The 17,768-nt window shown below is 44.5% G+C and overlaps 1 protein-coding gene and 2 pseudogenes across 1 annotated transcript; 2 read left to right on the forward strand and 1 right to left on the reverse strand.

The window, feature by feature from the left end:
- The first annotated feature begins 486 nt into the window (after positions 1–486).
- LOC117844737 (uncharacterized) lies at positions 487–2,278 on the forward strand (annotated as a pseudogene).
- Positions 2,279–5,257: 2,979 nt separating this feature from the next.
- On the reverse strand, positions 5,258–7,540 carry LOC117844734 (uncharacterized; annotated as a pseudogene).
- Positions 7,541–13,966: 6,426 nt separating this feature from the next.
- LOC117842183 (protein FATTY ACID EXPORT 5) lies at positions 13,967–16,526 on the forward strand. The gene is made up of 3 exons (XM_034722554.1): positions 13,967–14,334; positions 15,133–15,220; positions 16,067–16,526. The coding sequence occupies exons 1-3, from the start codon at positions 14,127–14,129 to the stop codon at positions 16,143–16,145; spliced, it is 375 nt and encodes a 124-aa protein (XP_034578445.1). The 5' UTR covers positions 13,967–14,126; the 3' UTR covers positions 16,146–16,526.
- Positions 16,527–17,768: the final 1,242 nt, after the last annotated feature.

Genomic DNA, 17,768 nt, shown 5'->3' on the forward strand with positions numbered 1-17,768 from the left:
ATGCAGCTTATTTCTTTTATTGCTATCTCTTTAAGCCACAACAAGCTGGGTTTCATACTAATGATACATTTACCAAAGTTGGGTTTAGAAATTGGAAGAATGCAAAAAATTGTTTCAAGGAGCATGCTCAATCAATTGATGGCTTTCATAATAATGCAAGAAAGCGTGCACTTGATTTCAAAAATCAGAGGCAAAGTGTTGAACATGTGTGGACTGTTACAAGTGCAGCGAAGAGGAGGCATATAAAGCTCGTTTAAGTATCATGTTAGGCATTGCTAGATTTCTCCTTTTGCAAGATCTAGCCTTTCGTGGACATGATGAGTCTAAAACATCAAGAAATAAAGGGAACTTTATGGAGATGCTTGAATGGTACAGAAAGAAGGATCCTAAGGCTGCACTTGTGACTGGTGAAAATGCTCCAAGGAATAATCAAATGAGTAGTCCAATGGTTCAGAAAGATTTGGCTAGGGCTTGTGCAGAGGAGACAAGTGAGTTAATTAAAAGTGAAATAGGAGATCGTTGTTTTGCGGTTCTTGTCGATGAGGCTCGTGATGCATCTAATAAGGAACAAATGGTTGTGGTTGTGAGCTATATACCTTGTCTCCATTTGGTTATTTTATTGGTTTTGTTTTGTTTCTTTCAAGTAATACTATTTTCTCTTTTCTCTTGTAGGTTTGTCAATGATAAAGGAAGTGTGATTGAGAGGTTTCTTGGCATTGAACATGTTTCTGACACCACATCAACTTCACTAAAAGAAGCATTGGATACTATGCTTAGAAGATATGGCCTATCTATTTCCAAGATTAGAGGGCAAGGATATGATGGAGCTTCAAATATGAGAGGACAATTTCATGGGTTACAAAGACTAGTATTGAACGAAAACCCATATGCCTTTTACATCCATTGTTTTGCTCATCAATTGCAGCTTGTGGTAGTTTCTATAGCCAAGTGTTGTGGCTCAACTTTTGATTTCATCAATTATGTCACTTCAATCATCAATGTTGTTAGTGCTTCTTGCAAGTGGAAAGATCAACTCCTTCAAAGTCATCATGATAAGCTTGTTGAGCAGTTAGATAGTAGTGCTATTTTTTCTGGGAGAGGGAAAAATCAAGAAACTAGTCTTGCTAGGCCTGGTGATACACGGTGGGGAACACATCACAAAACATTGGCATGTCTTATGATCATGTGGTCCTCTGTACTGGAGGTGTTGGAGAATATTAGTGAAGATGGAACTGATGGGGAAAAAAACTACAGCCTCTGGATTGATTCAAAGAATGAAGTCATTTGAATTTGTGTTCATATTACATCTTATGATCAGAGTACTGGGGATGACTCAAGACTTGTCACAATGTTTGCAAAAGAAAAATCAAAATATTGTTCGTGCAATAGGATTAATTGGCTCTGTGATGAGAAATATGAATGAAATGAGGGAAAATGGTTGGGATGCTCTTTTTGAAGAGGTAAAGGAGTTTTGCCTCCTCAACAACATAGAAATTCCTAATATGGAAGATATGATACCAGTTAGAGGTCGTTCGAGATGTCGTGGTGCTAAACTAGTGAGTTACTACCATCATTTTTATCATGGAATTTTCAATGTTGTGATTGATCAAGTTTATTGTGAGTTAAACAATCGATTTCCAGAAAGATCAACTCAACTCTTGAGATGCGTTGCTTGTCTTGATCCGAGGGATTCTTTTGCCAACTTTGAAGTACAGAAGTTAGTTGAGCTTGCTAAGATTTATAAAGATGACTTCTGTGATTATAACTGCATAAAGCTTGCGGGTGACCTTCGTATATTCATTGATGAAGTCAAAAATGATGATAATTTTGACACTTGTATTGATCTTGGTAACCTTGCTGAGAAGATGGTTCAGACTGGAAGAGATACAGCTTTTCCTTTGGTGTATCGTCTCATTGAACTTGCATTGATTTTGCCAGTAGCAACAGCAACAGTTGAAAGAGCCTGCTCTGCTATGAATATTATCAAGACTGAATGAAGAAATAAAATGAATGATGATTGGTTGAATAATAGCATGATGTGCTATATTAAGCGAGATTTGTTTGCGTCGATTGAAGATGAAAAAATTCTAAAGCGCTTTCAAGGCTTAAGAAACCGTAAGATGAATTTGCCAAACGAGGGCTCAAGGTGCATGTTGTTTACTTGTATTAGTCTATTTCAATACATAATGTTATCTTGCTTTATATAGGGTTGAGATGTTGAAAATTTTTATGTAGAATTGAGGACGTCGGAACAAGTGGAAGTGGTGTTAATTCATGAAGACATGTATGGTTCTTTTTTTATCATGGAAGACTCTTAATTTGGTACTTTTCTACCTTCAATATTCTATGTATTGTTTGAGTCTATTGGTTGAATTGTGCTCTTTGAAAATATATTATATCTAATAGTCTATGGCTAGTAAGATTTTAAGCCTTATATTAGTTAGCCCGGAGCGAAGCCCGTTTCTGGATCCGCCACTGCCTCAGATGATAATCTTTTTTGCAGAAAAACTCAGAAATTTTAGCAAGAAAAACCATCCGTTTTTAGTTACATTCTATTTTGGCGAGTGCCCGTTTTTAAATGACATGATCGTTTGCCTTGCACTCTGCATTTTTAACACGATTTCCCTTGCCAACCAATGGCGTTTTTTCATTGTTCCAGTTTGAATAATTTCCCAATGTGTATTGTTCTTTTCCGGCGATTTGAATGAGAATTTCTATTCTTAATCATTGATGCTGCTGATCATATGCTGAGTCAATAATGCACATCTTATCCATCTTAGCATCAGCAGGATCGAACATTCAATTACCACAAGTAGTAAAACAAACTGGTGGATAACAATGCAAGTTACAAACACAATAATAATCAAATTTATATCATAGAGGGGGCCGGGTTCATAACAATGCAAGTTACAAACACAATAATAATCAACTCAAACCACCAAGCTGAATAGTCCAACAAACAAACACCGCACCATTCGAAACCGCAAATAAATTAAACAAGGAAGCGATTATAAAAAAAAGGGAAGGAAGGAAGTAAAGCCGGTGCGACGATGCCGCTTGAGCCTGCAGTGAAATTATTAATTAGCGGGAAATGAAACAGATGACCCGGCATCCGCCTTTGCCTTCTCGGCATCCTACTTGGCCTGGCACTCTTCTTTGGTCATACCTAGCTCGCATACTGTAGCGACGTCGATGTTCCTCTCCTCAAATGCCTTCACAAGATCGCAAGCGCAGTCTCCGCTGGATTCAGAAATGACATCTCCTAGCCTGCCACAGCACTTTCGAACATCTTCCTCAGAGGTGGCACGTAAGACTACGGTTCGGAAACATGATCGGTCTAAGGAACGCAACTGCTCAAGACCCGCGGAACAAGCGCCCAGCGGGAGATCGCTGCCTGGAGCTGGATCCCCAGAAGCAGCGCCCAGGAGCAGCGCCGCCATCAGAATCAGGGCCTGCTGCTTCCAGGGCTTGGCGTTGGCGGGCGCCATCTTTGAATTTTGTGCGTGTGTTGCTACTGTACGTATTGCGATAATAATGCTAGTGTGTTGTGTATGTTGGGAAGCTGGATGTGCGATCGATGCTAGGTGAGTACGTGGGTGGGCCTTTTATAGGCTCAGATTTGCCGAATTACATATAAACTAATTATAAGCACGCGCGCGCTTGCTTCAGGCGTGCTCCTTTTATAGGTTATATATCAAAGTCCACTCTTCGAGTCCCATCCCATGTGCCTCGAGTTGCAATTGCAATTATGCCTAGCACATGGTATACATAGTTTAGCAAAAGACGTACGAATCGCATGGGATTGAAGCGACCGAGTAAATTGCTGCAAATAAAGCTAGCTGGAGGCCGGCCTTTTCTACTCCATCCGTTCCTTTGCAACAAGATTGGCAATAATCGTCACAATAAAAATGAAACACGAGGTAGCCAAGCTAATCAATATTTTGGTCCATTCTGGATTTCGGGGCTAACTTATCACGTAGTGGTAGTGGAACGCATTTCCTTGATGCCAGCAACCAATATTGCTTCAAATCCGCATTGATAAGCTCATTGGAATTAAAACTTACAGGTGTCTGAATGTGTGCATGTTGTAAGCAAGCCCTGCTCCATGGGCCATCTACCGTGAAATGAGCCGCTGCTCTTGGGCGAGATGTACGAATACAGCACCTTTCCAGTTAAGTTGAGGTGGAGACTTGTTCATAAATTTAACCACAAGCCAGAAGAGAACCAAAATCAGACCTCAACAAAATATGTGACCACAGGGGCTAGATACCACTACAAGTTCTAACAAAATATCATGCATAATTTTGGTGTCTAGCTAGAAGAGAACAAAATCAGACCTGTACCCTTCAGCCTTATCCCAATGTTCAGTTGTACCAGATAACTCAGGTATGGCAGGCTAATCAGCTAGGAGAAGAAGAGCATCCTTTACTTCAGAAGCATGATGCTTTAGTGAAATCTTTATAGAATAGACTACAGCAAGGGTACAGAGTTCCTTGTGCAGATTGAAGATTCCTTTGAAGAATAACGCTATCTCTTACAGAAAAAATAAGACATTTGTTTTTTCCACCCAATTTCCAGTGGCAGAATTGATAGTTCAGTCAGATGCCACGTCTCAAAAATTCTTCTAAAAATACTGAACCCAATCGTTGCATAAAAGTTCGTACCCTACTTTTATGTTTACGAGCTAAAGTTCTAGCACATGAAAGTCAAAGTATATATTTTAGTCAATACAAAGTATATGTTCCCTATGCTAACTGGGTTCATTAGTTATGGTCAACAAACAATACGCACCCCAAGGGCTAGGTAAACGCCCCGTAGTAAGAGGGGCAGTTATGAACCCTGTGGACCACCCCCATGGGGGCGGTGAAGGGAAAGCCGCCATTGGTAGAAAAAAACCCACAACCCAATACCGTGAAAGAGAAACTTCCCAGATCTAGGGAAGCTTATCATAAAGGGCTTCAACAAGGGGTTTTGTTCGTTCTTTGAGCAAAAAGATAAAGATCAGATAGATTCGAACTGCAATTGCAAAGGTAATAACTACTATGCCAGCCCAAATCATGATCTTCACCAACTTGGATTTGGTTCTCTCGCGAAAATCCGTCTTATTCAAAACCTCAATCATCACATCCCCTCTCTCCCACTTCTAGTTCCTATGATGCACTGGGAGCTTATAGACAGAAACGAATCAGTTTAAACAGTCCCTTGTGGCTCCGATGGAAACTAGATCAATGTGTCGTTGGGTCAAGAGAAGTTCCGATTGAAGTCAAAAAGATAGACCTTGGTTCTATTTCATCTCTTCAACAAGTTTAGTAATAAGCATAACGGCCCTATTGTTCCGATGGAGAGAACAACCTATAATTAGCTTTTCGGGAAATTTCCAAACGAACAATTTCAACGAACAGAATAACACTCGTATATATTGAGCTTGTAATGGTACCTCACAATTCAAAAGTCTCTCTACGATTGTATCCTGCCAATCAGCCTTTTTTTCCCCCAAAAAAAAGCCGTTTATACAGCTAATTATAGCCTGCACAAGACAATGGCAATAACAACAATCTTAATATGAGCAACGTAATGCTCTCTTGCACACTTTGATAATTTTCATAACAGCACATGAAAGACTAGTGAAAGGCTACACTTTTTAAAAGATTATTATTGTTACTGAAGAAGTAATCTAGCCTTTTCTGTCTTATATATGATGCAGCACATAGATGTCAAAAAAATTGATGGATAACCAGCACTGCAGGAGATAATAATAATAATATATAAACATGTATCTTCCTTTTCCCCAGTTGGAAGCATCAAAGATATCAACATAAGCTAGTGTGCTTTGGTTGAATGTGTTTCTCTACATCCGAGAAGGGGCACTAATACTCAAATTAGAGATCGAGCACACCTGACAGAACAATTTGACCTGATTTGCTTGAAAGCAAACCTTGAAGAATGATCAGCATTAAAGTTATTTAAATTTATCCAGTTTCAAGGTCCAGTTTGAATTAATTTCCAAACCTAATCTTTTTCAAGATGCAAATGCAAAAATTCAACATAGCTTAGCTACTTACAAATGAAGTTAAACAACATGAATTTTAAATAGATAACTAGGACAAGCTACGTACCAGTGACCCACCAAGCGACATGACTTCGTACACTAATACTAGATCTTTTTTACTTGTCGCCAAATGGCCCAAACTGCTGCCAGATATGCTCAGTTAAATCCCTTCTTAGCTGGCCATGTGTTGCTTGACTACAAACAGGGGCACTTCTCTGGAGTACATTAGTTAAGCAATTGGCAGGCCCAGTTTTGATGTTTGATGGTAAAACAGCTGTTATACCTGAAGCTTCATTTGGTTCAGAACAAGTAATTGCCATGTCTTTCTCATCCTGAACTGCCATGTTATGGAGTATGACACAAGCTTGCAGGATTTTCCCAAGAGTTGCTCGTTGGAAAAAGCGAATTGGACCACGAACAATGGGGAAACGAGATTGCAGGACTCCAAATGCGCGCTGAACATCCTTCATTGCCTCTTCTTGATGTTTAGCAAACAATCGTTCCTTTTCAGTTCGAGGGAAGGGTATTGTCTTAACAAATACAGTGCATTCTGGGTAAATTTCATCAGCAAGGTAGTATCCCATATTGTATTGACTCTTATTGATGGAGAATTGCACCGGGGGAGCTTGTCCTTTCAAGACTTGAGTAAACGACGGTGATTGATTGAGAACACTGATGTCATTGATGGAGCCAACAGCATTGAAAGAAGCATGCCATATCCAGAGATCTTGTGAAGCAACAGCTTCAAGAATAAATGTGGCAAAGCCGTGATCACTATGATTAAGACGACGCATCCATTTAGGAGGGCAATTTTCCCACTCCCAGTGCATGCAACCAATGCTTCCCAACATGCCAGGGAAGCCAAGGCCTTCACCAATTTGTAGTAGGTGCTGCATATCAGCACTAGTAGGGCCTCGCAAGTATTCTCTGCCAAACTTGTCAATCACCCCTTCTGCAAACCGCTCCAAACACTCCATTGCTGTGCTCGTACCAATCTGCACATATTCGTCCACAGCATCTGCCGCACAGCCACGTGCTAACATACGAATTGCAGCTGTGCATTTCTGCAGAGGTGACAGCCCTTGGCGATAGCAGATATCAGTCCTCTTGGTGAAATAGGGGGACCACTCACCTAGCGCACGGACAATACGTAGAAAGAGGGGTCTACTCATCCAGTACCTTGTTCTGAATACCTTTTCATCATAGACTGGATCTTCAGAAAAGAAATCAGTGACAAGCCGTTGATGACCCTCTCCGTGATCTCTCTCTATGACTCTCCTATGAAAACCAGTCCGGCGGCGAGACGTACCAGTTTTACCAGCTTGCCGTGCTTTGATTTTGGCATGAATCTTCACACTGATCCGCTCAAGTAAATTGTGCAGGACACAGTGCTCAGCAATGATCTTCCATAGTGTATATGCCTGTTGGGTTGACGGTGTTTCTATCTTCGGAATCATCAGAGCAGGACGAAGTGTCTGATTGATGGGACATGCCTACAAAGATAAACAGTGACACACATTTCAACATACATGATTTTCTTAAGGCAGGAGGAAATATAATGATTAAGGGGTTCACTTGTTCAAGCAGGAGATAACCCTAGACGTGGCTACGGTGAAAAGTGCTACAAATCCTTAATCTTTCCTGGCCAAAATAGTCCACCAAATATGCAGATGGCAAGTAATTGGACGCCAGCCTAACCCATCCTATAATCTGATTCGACAGTTTGGTGGAAATTTTACCCTCGGAAGTTGAACGTAATCAGATATAATCCCACAACAATAACGAGGAGAAGAAGGATAACCTGCTTCGCCGCTCATCAGTGGAGATTGGTCGGCGGGTGTAATTTGGGGAATGGGGAGACGGCGATGGAAAGGCAAATCCCTCCTCCCGACTGGATCGCACCTCGCCGTTGGGGCAGGAGCGCCGCCCGGCACCGGCTAACGGAGAAGTGAAGCGCGCAACGTCGGTCGCGGAGGAGGACAAGCGGCTGGCAGTGGCGAGCGCACGGGTTGGGTGGGTTGGGTGGCGGCGCGGAGACAGGGGGACTGCCACTGGACGGCGCAACCTGCCGGCGGCGGTGAGAGGCGAGTGTGGTGGGGACTGGGGAGAGAGAGCCAAGAGAGGGGCCGGACGCTCTTCTATAGACGGCCCAACCCAACATGACAACACCAGCCCAGCAAATATTATGCCTCAGCAGTCAGAACACATAGCCCACCAAAAAAAGGCCCAGGCTTCATCTAGACCACTACGATCTAGTAAAAAAAAGAAATCAGGGCTTCACCAATCACCACTACAAAAATGAAGTAAATTCTTAACAAAGCATCAGTGTTTGAGTTTCCGGCTTTGAACTGCACGATTCAATCTGGTCATCAAGTTCGTTAGCTAAACACTACTGGATATATATGCACGAGGCCAATAACAAAATAAAGCATTGCTTTGTAAAGCATATGAGCATACATACATTATAACTCGGATCTCATGATACAAAAAAATGATTTGCTAACATATGTTTCACAAGGGAAAATTGCTAAATTTATCAAGCTAATAATTGTGATCACACGTCATTCTGCACCTAGCTACCTATATCTGTTGCAACTTTAGCTATATTAGATGCACAATCATGATTACCACAAGCTTCAATAATAATGAATGAAAGATCAGGACAGAAAAGTTTTCTACCACCAATAAGAAATAGCACAGTTGCACAGATTTAAGTTCAAAACTGATTAATTATCTTCAACTCTTAACATGGCACTTTATATAACTGTAAGAGAGCTAGTTTAATAAACTAAAACTACCAAATGCTAAGATTGACTTATGATCAATAGCTTGCTCCAAGTATCATATTTATAATATGAAGTTCACAATCAATTTACTTAGCCAAATACAACATCAAGATCTTTTTTTTCCTAACTTTCAGCAATATATAGAGAAACATATTTGAGATTGTATGCGCGATTCAGACAAACTTTTCTTCGGAAACTGACTTTGCCAACGACGAGGATCTTGAGCTGCGATAGTCTTTCCCGGGCAGCAATCCTGCCTACCCAAGCTAGGTCTTCCGGTGCAAAAAATTGACATCGCCAGGCAAGAAGCACTCCGATGGCTTCCAGTTGTGTGTCATCTGCCAAAAACACAAGACTAGGAGAGGTTCACTCTAGATCTAGTGCTCTGTCATGCTGGTGACGTCCACCATTATTTTCTTGCAGCCGAATATACATACCCAGCTACCAGGTTATCCCATTTTAAAACGGCACCAGTCACAAGCTTATGCACAGAAAACTGATGATGGCGAGCTCGATCTATGTCTGGAACATAACCTAGTAGACAATAATGGTTCATAAGCAAAACCATTTATAAGAATATAATAATGTAATCATCCGGTGCAAGCATCTGATCTTAATTGTTCTATTACTGGATGCATACTGATCCTATACAACAACACAATGCAAGCGTCCATATATATACAAGCATCAGCTGCTTACAGCCAATGATTGCACAGTAGTTTAAGGTGGCACGAAATTATCTCTAATTTAAGCACCAATAACAAGACTGGAGCATTGTAGCTAGATACTCAAGAGTAGTCAAGCTCGACAACAATCGAAAAAAATATCAATAGCAGCATATATGTCGACTTTAGATAGAGCAGTACATTTCTAATAACTTAAAAATTCAATGTTACAGTAACATAGAGTGATGATAATACGTTCCAAAATAATAGATACTGCCCCAATAAGCAGCACCAGTAACAAAAGGAATTTAAATAGACAAAAGCTATCAGGAGTATTAAACGTAGACTATTTTTAGCACTGACTATTTTTCTTCCACTGACTTATTTTTAGCACGTGTCACATCGAATGTTTAGATACTAATTAGGAGTATTAAACGTAGACTATTTACAAAACCTATTACATAAGACGAATCTAAACGGCGAGACGAATCTATTAAGCCTAATTAAGCCTAATTAATCCATCATTAGCAAATGTTTACTGTAGCAACACATTGTCAAATTATGGACTAATTAGGCTTAATAGATTCGTCTCGCCATTTAGATTCATCTTATGTAATGGGTTTTGTAAATAGTCTACGTTTAATACTCCTAATTAGTATCTAAACATTCGATATGACGGGTGCTAAAAATAAGTTAGTGGAAGAAAACGGGGCCTAAAGAAACCCTGCGGAGGCCTTTTGCCTTTCTCATAATATAGTATATGAAGCTCTTCTCATCTTATGTCTCACTAAACCCATACATATCCACCCATTCTAGAGAGATTAAGGGGTGTTTGGGAGGAGGGGCTAAAATTTAGCCCTAAGCTAAAGTTTAGCCCCCTCAAATAGAGTGCTAAATTTTAGCACTTTGGGGTGTTTGGGTGGGGGGTTAAACTTTAGCACTTTGCTTGATAAAAGACATTAATACTCCTCGTTTCCCTCCTTCTAGCTAGCGTTAGGGGCAAGTTCCGCTACTTCTCTCGCAGCTCTTCTGCAACTCTTCTTCCTCCGGGCCGTGGCCACGCACATGGCGCTGCTTCCCACCTCGTCATCTTCCCATTCACGAGCAGGGCCTTCCGCGAGGCCCCGGCCTCGGCCTCGAACGAGGGGTCCCCTCGAGTGGAGCGCGGCGAACGAGCGGGAGAGGTTGCCGAGCGTGGTCCGCTTGGGCGGCGGCGGGAGCGGCGACACGACCTTGCAGATGTCGAGGGGGGCCACGGCGGGCTCGATCTTGAGGAGGTAGGCGATGGGGTCGGCGAACTCGGCTGCGGTGGGGCGGAACTCGAGCGCCAGCGGGAGGGACTTGAGCCACAGGGGCACCAGCTCCCCCTGCGCCGACGGCATGGCGGCGGCCAGCGCCGTCCCCTCCATCGATCTCGCTCCTTGGCGCCGTCGATCCAGCTTTGGGAGGGGAACGGGAACGGGGGGAGTGAAGTGGAGAGGGGGCGAGGCCGACGAGTCGCTCGACAACTCGAATCTGGGGTCCTTCCTTCTCAAGCAAGCGCGCGACGCCATGGTCTTCGGGGAGGGCGGTGGCGCCGCGCGCGCTCGAGTTCGCCGAGCACGCCGCGCGGGCGCTTGAGCGACGCGGGGAGGGCGCCGAGCTCGAGCTCGCCATGAGCCTCCACGTCGCAGCCGCCATCCTCACCTCAGATCCGGCAGCCTACGGCGAGGATGGGAGCGAGAGGGAGCTCGGCGGGGAGGAGAGAGAGAGCGCGACGAGAAGGAGAGAGACAGGGGCAGCGGAGGCGGCGGGGCTCGACGGAGGCGGCGGGGCCGGCGACCGGGTGGCGGGGTCGAGCGGTGACGGCGTGCGGGCAGGGGTGGAATTTAGGATGAGGGGACCACTTTTAGCCCCTCTAGTCCATTTTAGCACCCCTTGAGGGGGCTAATGGATTATGGGGGGGCTAAGGGCTAAAATGGGGGCTAAAGTTTAGCCCCTCCATTTTAACCCTAGTGTTTGGATGAGAAGGGCTAAAATCTGGCTAAAATAGGGGGCTAAAGTTTAGCCCCCTCCCAAACACCCCCTAAGTATGTTAGTCTAGTTATTTTCACGTCAAGTTCAATAGCTGGATGCTTGGTCAGTTCGAGTTTCAGTTCTATTATCCCCACATTATAGCATGCATTAATGCTTATGGTAATTAATTATAAGGTATAAATACATTTTTGTTACTTGCATTATGAAAATATGAGGTTACCATCTTGTGTTTTGCACCAGGACCTCGTAAACTTAAGTACGGGCCTGTACAATGGAGAGGGCGCATACAGAACGAACGGCATAAGAACAGAAGTTAAAACAGTTGACTGAGAGCGAAAGCATCAACACAAGCCTAGGAAAACGTTCAGTCTCGTTCGGCTGGCTGCTGCGTTCGGCTGGCTGGCTGCTACGGCAGAGAGCTGTTGCGTGCTGCAGCTGTTGCGGCAGAGAGCCGAGCAGCAGCAGCCAGCTGCAAAGCAGCCAGCCGAAGAATCTGATGGGTTAGCTAGACGCTAGTTAGCTACTTTTTCCCTTGGCGTTTTCCTCCTTGCTTGTTCTTCTCCTTCTTGTCCTGGAGGAAGTTCGTGATGCCCCTGCAGCGCCACGTCGGCGTTCTCGCTCCGCAGCATCATCTCCGGGACCTGCGCCAGCGTCACCTCCACCTCCGCGAGCAGCTCCTGGATCTCCGGGAACAGGGCGTGGTCGTCAACGAGGAAGTAGTTCCTGGCCAAAGTCTTGACCGCCTCCCAGCCGCAGTAACCCGTGTAGACGTGCCCTGGCCGGAGCAGAGCTGGGTCGAGGCGGTCCTTGTAGTTGGTGGTGAAGACGATGATGCGCTTCTGGCCGCACGTCGACCACAGCCTGTCGATGAAGTTGAGCAGCCCGGACAGGGTGATGCCCTTCGCCGGAGGTGTTCCGGGCCGGTGGTGTGTTCCGAAAATGCATCTCTACGCCGTGGTTGATACACACCACCTTATCGCCGAGCCGTCCAGCCAGCGATCGACGGCAGCGGCGTGTTTCTGGTTAGCCCCACGCGTGGAGATCTTCCGGGCAGTTACTGCTCGCTCCTCCAATGGTTCCGTTGTGATGTTTCACGGCGTTAAGGTGGTGGGACTGGCGACGCTGGATGCGTGTCGCTCTCACCCGGGTCAATGCTAGTCGGGAAGCTTCTCATTTACAGCTGGTGGGCCCAGTCGCATTTACTTTTTTAGTCTCCATCAGGTGGTCTGGGACAGCGGAGGCGCTGTTGAAGCCGATATGCGCTCGAGTACTGGCACCGCCGTCTTCCTCGCAGCGACAAAGGGAAGGCGCCATGGTGCTCCCGCTGGTCCAACAGGGGTGAGATCCGCTGGCTGCAGAGTCTGAAGCGCACTTCTGCAGACGGGTACCCTGAGCAAGGTCGCAATGGATTTGCAGGTGAGTGCCTGTATCAGATTCTAGTTCGGGGCGCTGATGGATCTCGCCGCAAATAGATATCTATCCTCGATTAGATGTTTCCCGCTGTAGCTCGAACGATTGCTTCACACTCCGGTGGCCCTTATAGCATGCTTAGTCATCTCAGGTTGCCTTAGCCATGGAGTCGCTGAGGCTCCATTCGTTGGGTGTGGTGGCTTGCATAGATGCGATTTGTGTAGTTCAGGACCATTCAGCGATCAATCTTTGAGCAGAACAGTAGATATGTTGATTTGGCAGCTACTTGCCATGATTCCGACCACTTCAAGCAGGGCCACCTGTTACTCAACGATACTATCAACATCCCTACTGATTAATTATATTAAAAATAACAAAGGAGAACCGGTACAACAAAAATACAACCGGACTAAAATGCAACCGGTACTGAGTCCTGATAAAATGCAACAGATTTAATGACATAGTCCTGGTAAATTGCACGAACTCGAAGTTTAACATTCGCCTGGCCGATTGAATGCCCGCCCTCCGATAAGGTGGCGTATATACACCATGGCGTACTAAATCCGCGTTTTGGTGTGTTCGGCCCGGCGGTTCCACGTGAACACGACGTCCTCGAAGACGTCGACGGTGGAGCACCCGGGCTCCATGCAGATGAATAGATGATCGTGCCGGAGCTGCTGACGGTGCCGTCGGGCTCCGTCCCGCGGGAGCTAGCGAGGCTGAGCCGGCGCGTGGCGCGCGGGTCCATAGTCGCGTCCAGGTACGTGCGCGCCGCGTCGAAGAGGTGGTTCTCGCCGTAGCAGTCGCCGTCGAGCTGGCGCTGGATGACGACGGTGTGGCGCTCCTTCCTGGCCCAGCCGAGCCGGGCGCGCAGCGCCGCGGAGCTCCATTTGATGACTGCGTCGGGTCATCTAGTGATGTATCTTGTCCGATCATTACAGGAATGTTCACCGTGGGGTTAGAGTTCATGGAATAGAAATTGTCTTGTCTGATCATTAGAGGAATGGGGCCTGTCTGATGGGCAGATGACGGAGGGAGGGAGGCTCAAGGCTCTCAGCAGGGCCAGCCCAAGTTACCCCAACAGACAGGCTTGGCCCACTGTGACTGCCACGAGCCCATCTCCAGTCCACTAGCCGACCACCCACCGGCGGAGACTCGAGACTCCAGAGCACCAGAGGCGAAGGAGGGGGCAGCGCCGGCATGGAGGACTTCTACGTCACGATCCCCTACGGCCTGCTGGTCCTCAGCGGCGGCATCGCGGGTTACCTCAAGCGAGGGAGCACCGCCTCGCTGGCCGCGGGGGCCGGATTCGGCGGAGCGATCCTCCTCGCCGGCGCGCTCAGCGTCTGGGCCTTCGCGCGCGGCGGGGGTGGCGCCGGCGCCGTCTTCGCCACCGTCCTCCAGATCGGTCCGTTGCTTGCTGCTGCTGCTACTGCCCGCTCTCCTCCCTCCCCTTACCCTCCTGTCTTGCTTGCTTGACTTCTCCGCCATGGTGTACTCAGTCCTGCTCGTGAATCGTAATTGTTTAGTTGATTGGTGGAGCAAAAAGAGTGGGCACGGGTTGATGTTTTCGTGCGGTCACACTGGATATGGGATTACAGACAGATTCGGAAATCCTAACTTACACATAGATTTTAGTAATTTGTACTGTGTGCATCTTCGATGCGGCGCGTCCAAGCATGAACCCTCTGGACTGTGAAGTTCAGAGAGCAAGCTCTCGTAGAGTCCTTTTGCAGTAATATATTCTGTTGTTTTGCTGTGGGGAACTGCCCCACAGTTTGCCGTTCAAAAAAAATTTGTACTGTGTGTAGGGAAATCGGCTGTTGCAGTGACATTAGGTTTGGGGCTGAATGCAGATGATGGGATGCCAACAATGCATTCATAGTTCGAAATGCTAATCTCTGAATGCAAGCATGTTATTATAATTCCCATTGTCTCTGAATTAAAAACTTTTGCAGCCATTGACCACTCCAGTAATGTTATGCTAGTTCTGTATTGTTGCTTCACTAGCTTGTGCTCTAGCTGATTGCATGTGTTTTACAGGGATTTGTATGATAAGCTCTGTCCATTTCCATGTTTTGGTCACTAACATTGGTTGCAAGCGACTGCTCTTTTGTGATTTCCTATTTATAATGTATCAAGCCTATCTGCTGTCTCAGACTCGGTATTCATCATATAGCATCCTCTAACCTTGTTCTTTTAACAGTTTGTGCTGTGGTATTGACTGTTGTCATGGGAATAAGATATTTCAAAACAAGAAAGATAATGCCTGCTGGAATTATTGCTGCTATCAGGTTTGTTCGAATTTCTCTCTCATATGGGCATATGTTTGTTGTGCCAAGTTCTTTTATATGTATTCTAATTTCCACATGGTACATGATTTGGGCCTACATGTTATGTCAGTAAGTAATTTGGTTTGTCTATGTGGTGCATAAAAATGTTGGTTCATTGAAGCTAAACTTATGTAACCCATTACATAATAAGGCTTACCCTCAGTGAAAAAAAATCATGGCTTCTTCTGCTGTTTAATGCTAGTGTTTATTTGAGTGCATTGCGACTTGGTGGTTCACATGAATATATGAATACGCTAGCTTTTACAACAAGTGTCACGGCTGTATTGCAATTTCATTAGCAAACAATTTCAAAGGTATATGAATTATCAGAATCTGTGCATGAACATTGGAGCAGCAAGTTAGGATGTAATATTTTACCTTTAACATCAATTCAATCCATGTCAGTTTCAGTGTTTGTCTTACTAATTATTTCTCAAGGTCAGGCTATAAACTGATTGTCTGAACTTACGGAAGAACACTAGCCATTTCACCGTTTGTAGAAAATTCCAGTTTATACTGCTTTCACAGCTACAATGACTATTGTTTGGAAGTTGTTACTTACTATTCAGCTTTACATCATATATCTCTTATCTATGATTTGGGGAGCTCCTTGTGTAGTTTTCAGTTCTATCTTTCAAGTATAATAGCACATGAACAATCATGCAAAGAGTGCCCTCTGCTTTGAACTAAATGAGTTATTTAGTTCCTGAACTTCAATCTTGAAATATTTGTCCATTGTACAGTTACAGACTGCTGTTTTGTTGCCGTCCTAGGCTTGTGTCATCTTTAACTTTAACTCATCTGCAGTGCAATCGTGTTGATATTCTACGTGTACAAGATATCAACTGGTGGTAACAAGGATTACATCCCGGTGAGTGCCGAGTGAATCTGCTGGAGCTTGTGAAGACAACAACTTGATCGCTGCTGTCATGATGCGCCCATCTAGTGAGGCAAACACTGTACCAAGCAAGATTATCTCAGCTGTCATTATGTGTCCATCGATTGTACTCTAGTGAGGCCAACACTGTACTACACTATTATACACTAGTTCACTACATTAAACCTTCTCCTTTGCTGCGTGTGGTGCCACATGTTCTTCTTGTCTTACTAAACTAGCGAGGGGGCCTGCGCAAATAGCGTGGGTAGTTAGATTTTTTTTCATGCTAACATTTAGGCTCAAGAATTCCATTGGAGAGGATTTGAGCAACCTGTTCCGAGGATTTTTTTCCTTTACAAATGTTCAAATAGTTCTCTTTTTCTTTGTTCATTACCATTTTTCTTTTCTGAATGGTCTTGACCAAATCGTCATTTTTATTATTCTATTTTGTGCCTTGAAATATGAATCCGTGAAAAAAGAATACCTTTTATAGAAATATAACTCATTTATTTGTCTTGTAATAATGTAAATTTATATCAGAGAGTTTTAATTCGTGGAAAGAGAATAGCGAAATCGTGGAAAGAGAATACCTTTTTCGCTAGAGTTCTAATTTATTTGCATATATCATGCAATGGTAGCCGTAGGCCATGTCTCCAAGCCTCTCATGTTTGTTGGGGGCGATGTTGTCAAAGAAATTCTTTTGTTCACTACGATTTTTTGGTAAATAAATATTTTCCGTAAGCCAGATGCTCTTCAGTTCATATACGATCTTTTGTGTTGCATTGCTATTTTTCTTGTGGAGTTCATCTGCAAGGTGAAGCCTCGGTTTCAACTTTTAATATTCTTTGTCTCAAGATGAGCTTACTTGACCCAAAAACCACCACTGCACTACGTAAAAAGTTACCTACCCTTGTTATCCTTATTGATACTATTGAAAAATAGGTTTTACATCTGATTCTTCTCGTTCACTCAAACAATCAATTGCAATACCCACGGGAAATCCGTTAACTATAGTGTTTTGCAGGTACTCTTCCACCCAAAGATCCTAATCTTCACATGTGCGCCTTTTGCATGCTTCCTGTCCCTGTCGCTTTGTCTGCACCACATCGTCCTAGCTTGGAGAGGAATAAAAAGTTTGCCCTACTTGAAAGCACCTCAATTGACACCCTTCATTGTCTTCAATGGTTGTCAAGATAGAGGTGCTACTGTCGAACTGTGCCTACCTATCCATTGTGCTGCAGCTATCGGCCATATCTTGCCCATCCATCTCTGCATGGGAACCCACAAAATTGGTTGTCCTACTTGTGAGAACCTTTTTTATCCTATTAATTGTCCTCCATCCATTGCATGCCATTGAGACACTACTGCCCGAAGTTGTCTCCCTGCCTCCATTGGGAGCAACATTTGCTTCATTGCAATGTTATCAGTTCCTATTCCAGCGGTGGCGGCAGGGTTAGGAAGTATATGATCCCTTCGAGATTTGTTGTGCTACCTTTTTGACATAGCCATCACGTCACACACTAGGAGCTCTGTAATGATACCACTCCAGCACCAGGTACCATCGGATGCCGGCCACGCATCATTGTGAACAACCAACTACTGAGCAACTTGCCAACCTGAAGTTGGCGATAT

Source organism: Setaria viridis, chromosome 2 (genome assembly GCF_005286985.2).
Source record: "Setaria viridis chromosome 2, Setaria_viridis_v4.0, whole genome shotgun sequence".
Classification (NCBI taxonomy): Eukaryota; Viridiplantae; Streptophyta; class Magnoliopsida; order Poales; family Poaceae; genus Setaria; species Setaria viridis.

Coding starts and splice junctions, on each gene's coding strand:
- LOC117842183 (XM_034722554.1), top strand. CDS start 14,127: ATGGAGGACTTCTACGTCACGATCCCCTACGGCCTGCTGGTCCTCAGC. Junction 14,335..15,132: donor CGCCACCGTCCTCCAGATCG/GTCCGTTGCTTG, acceptor TTCTTTTAACAG/TTTGTGCTGTGGTATTGACT. Junction 15,221..16,066: donor GGAATTATTGCTGCTATCAG/GTTTGTTCGAAT, acceptor ACTCATCTGCAG/TGCAATCGTGTTGATATTCT.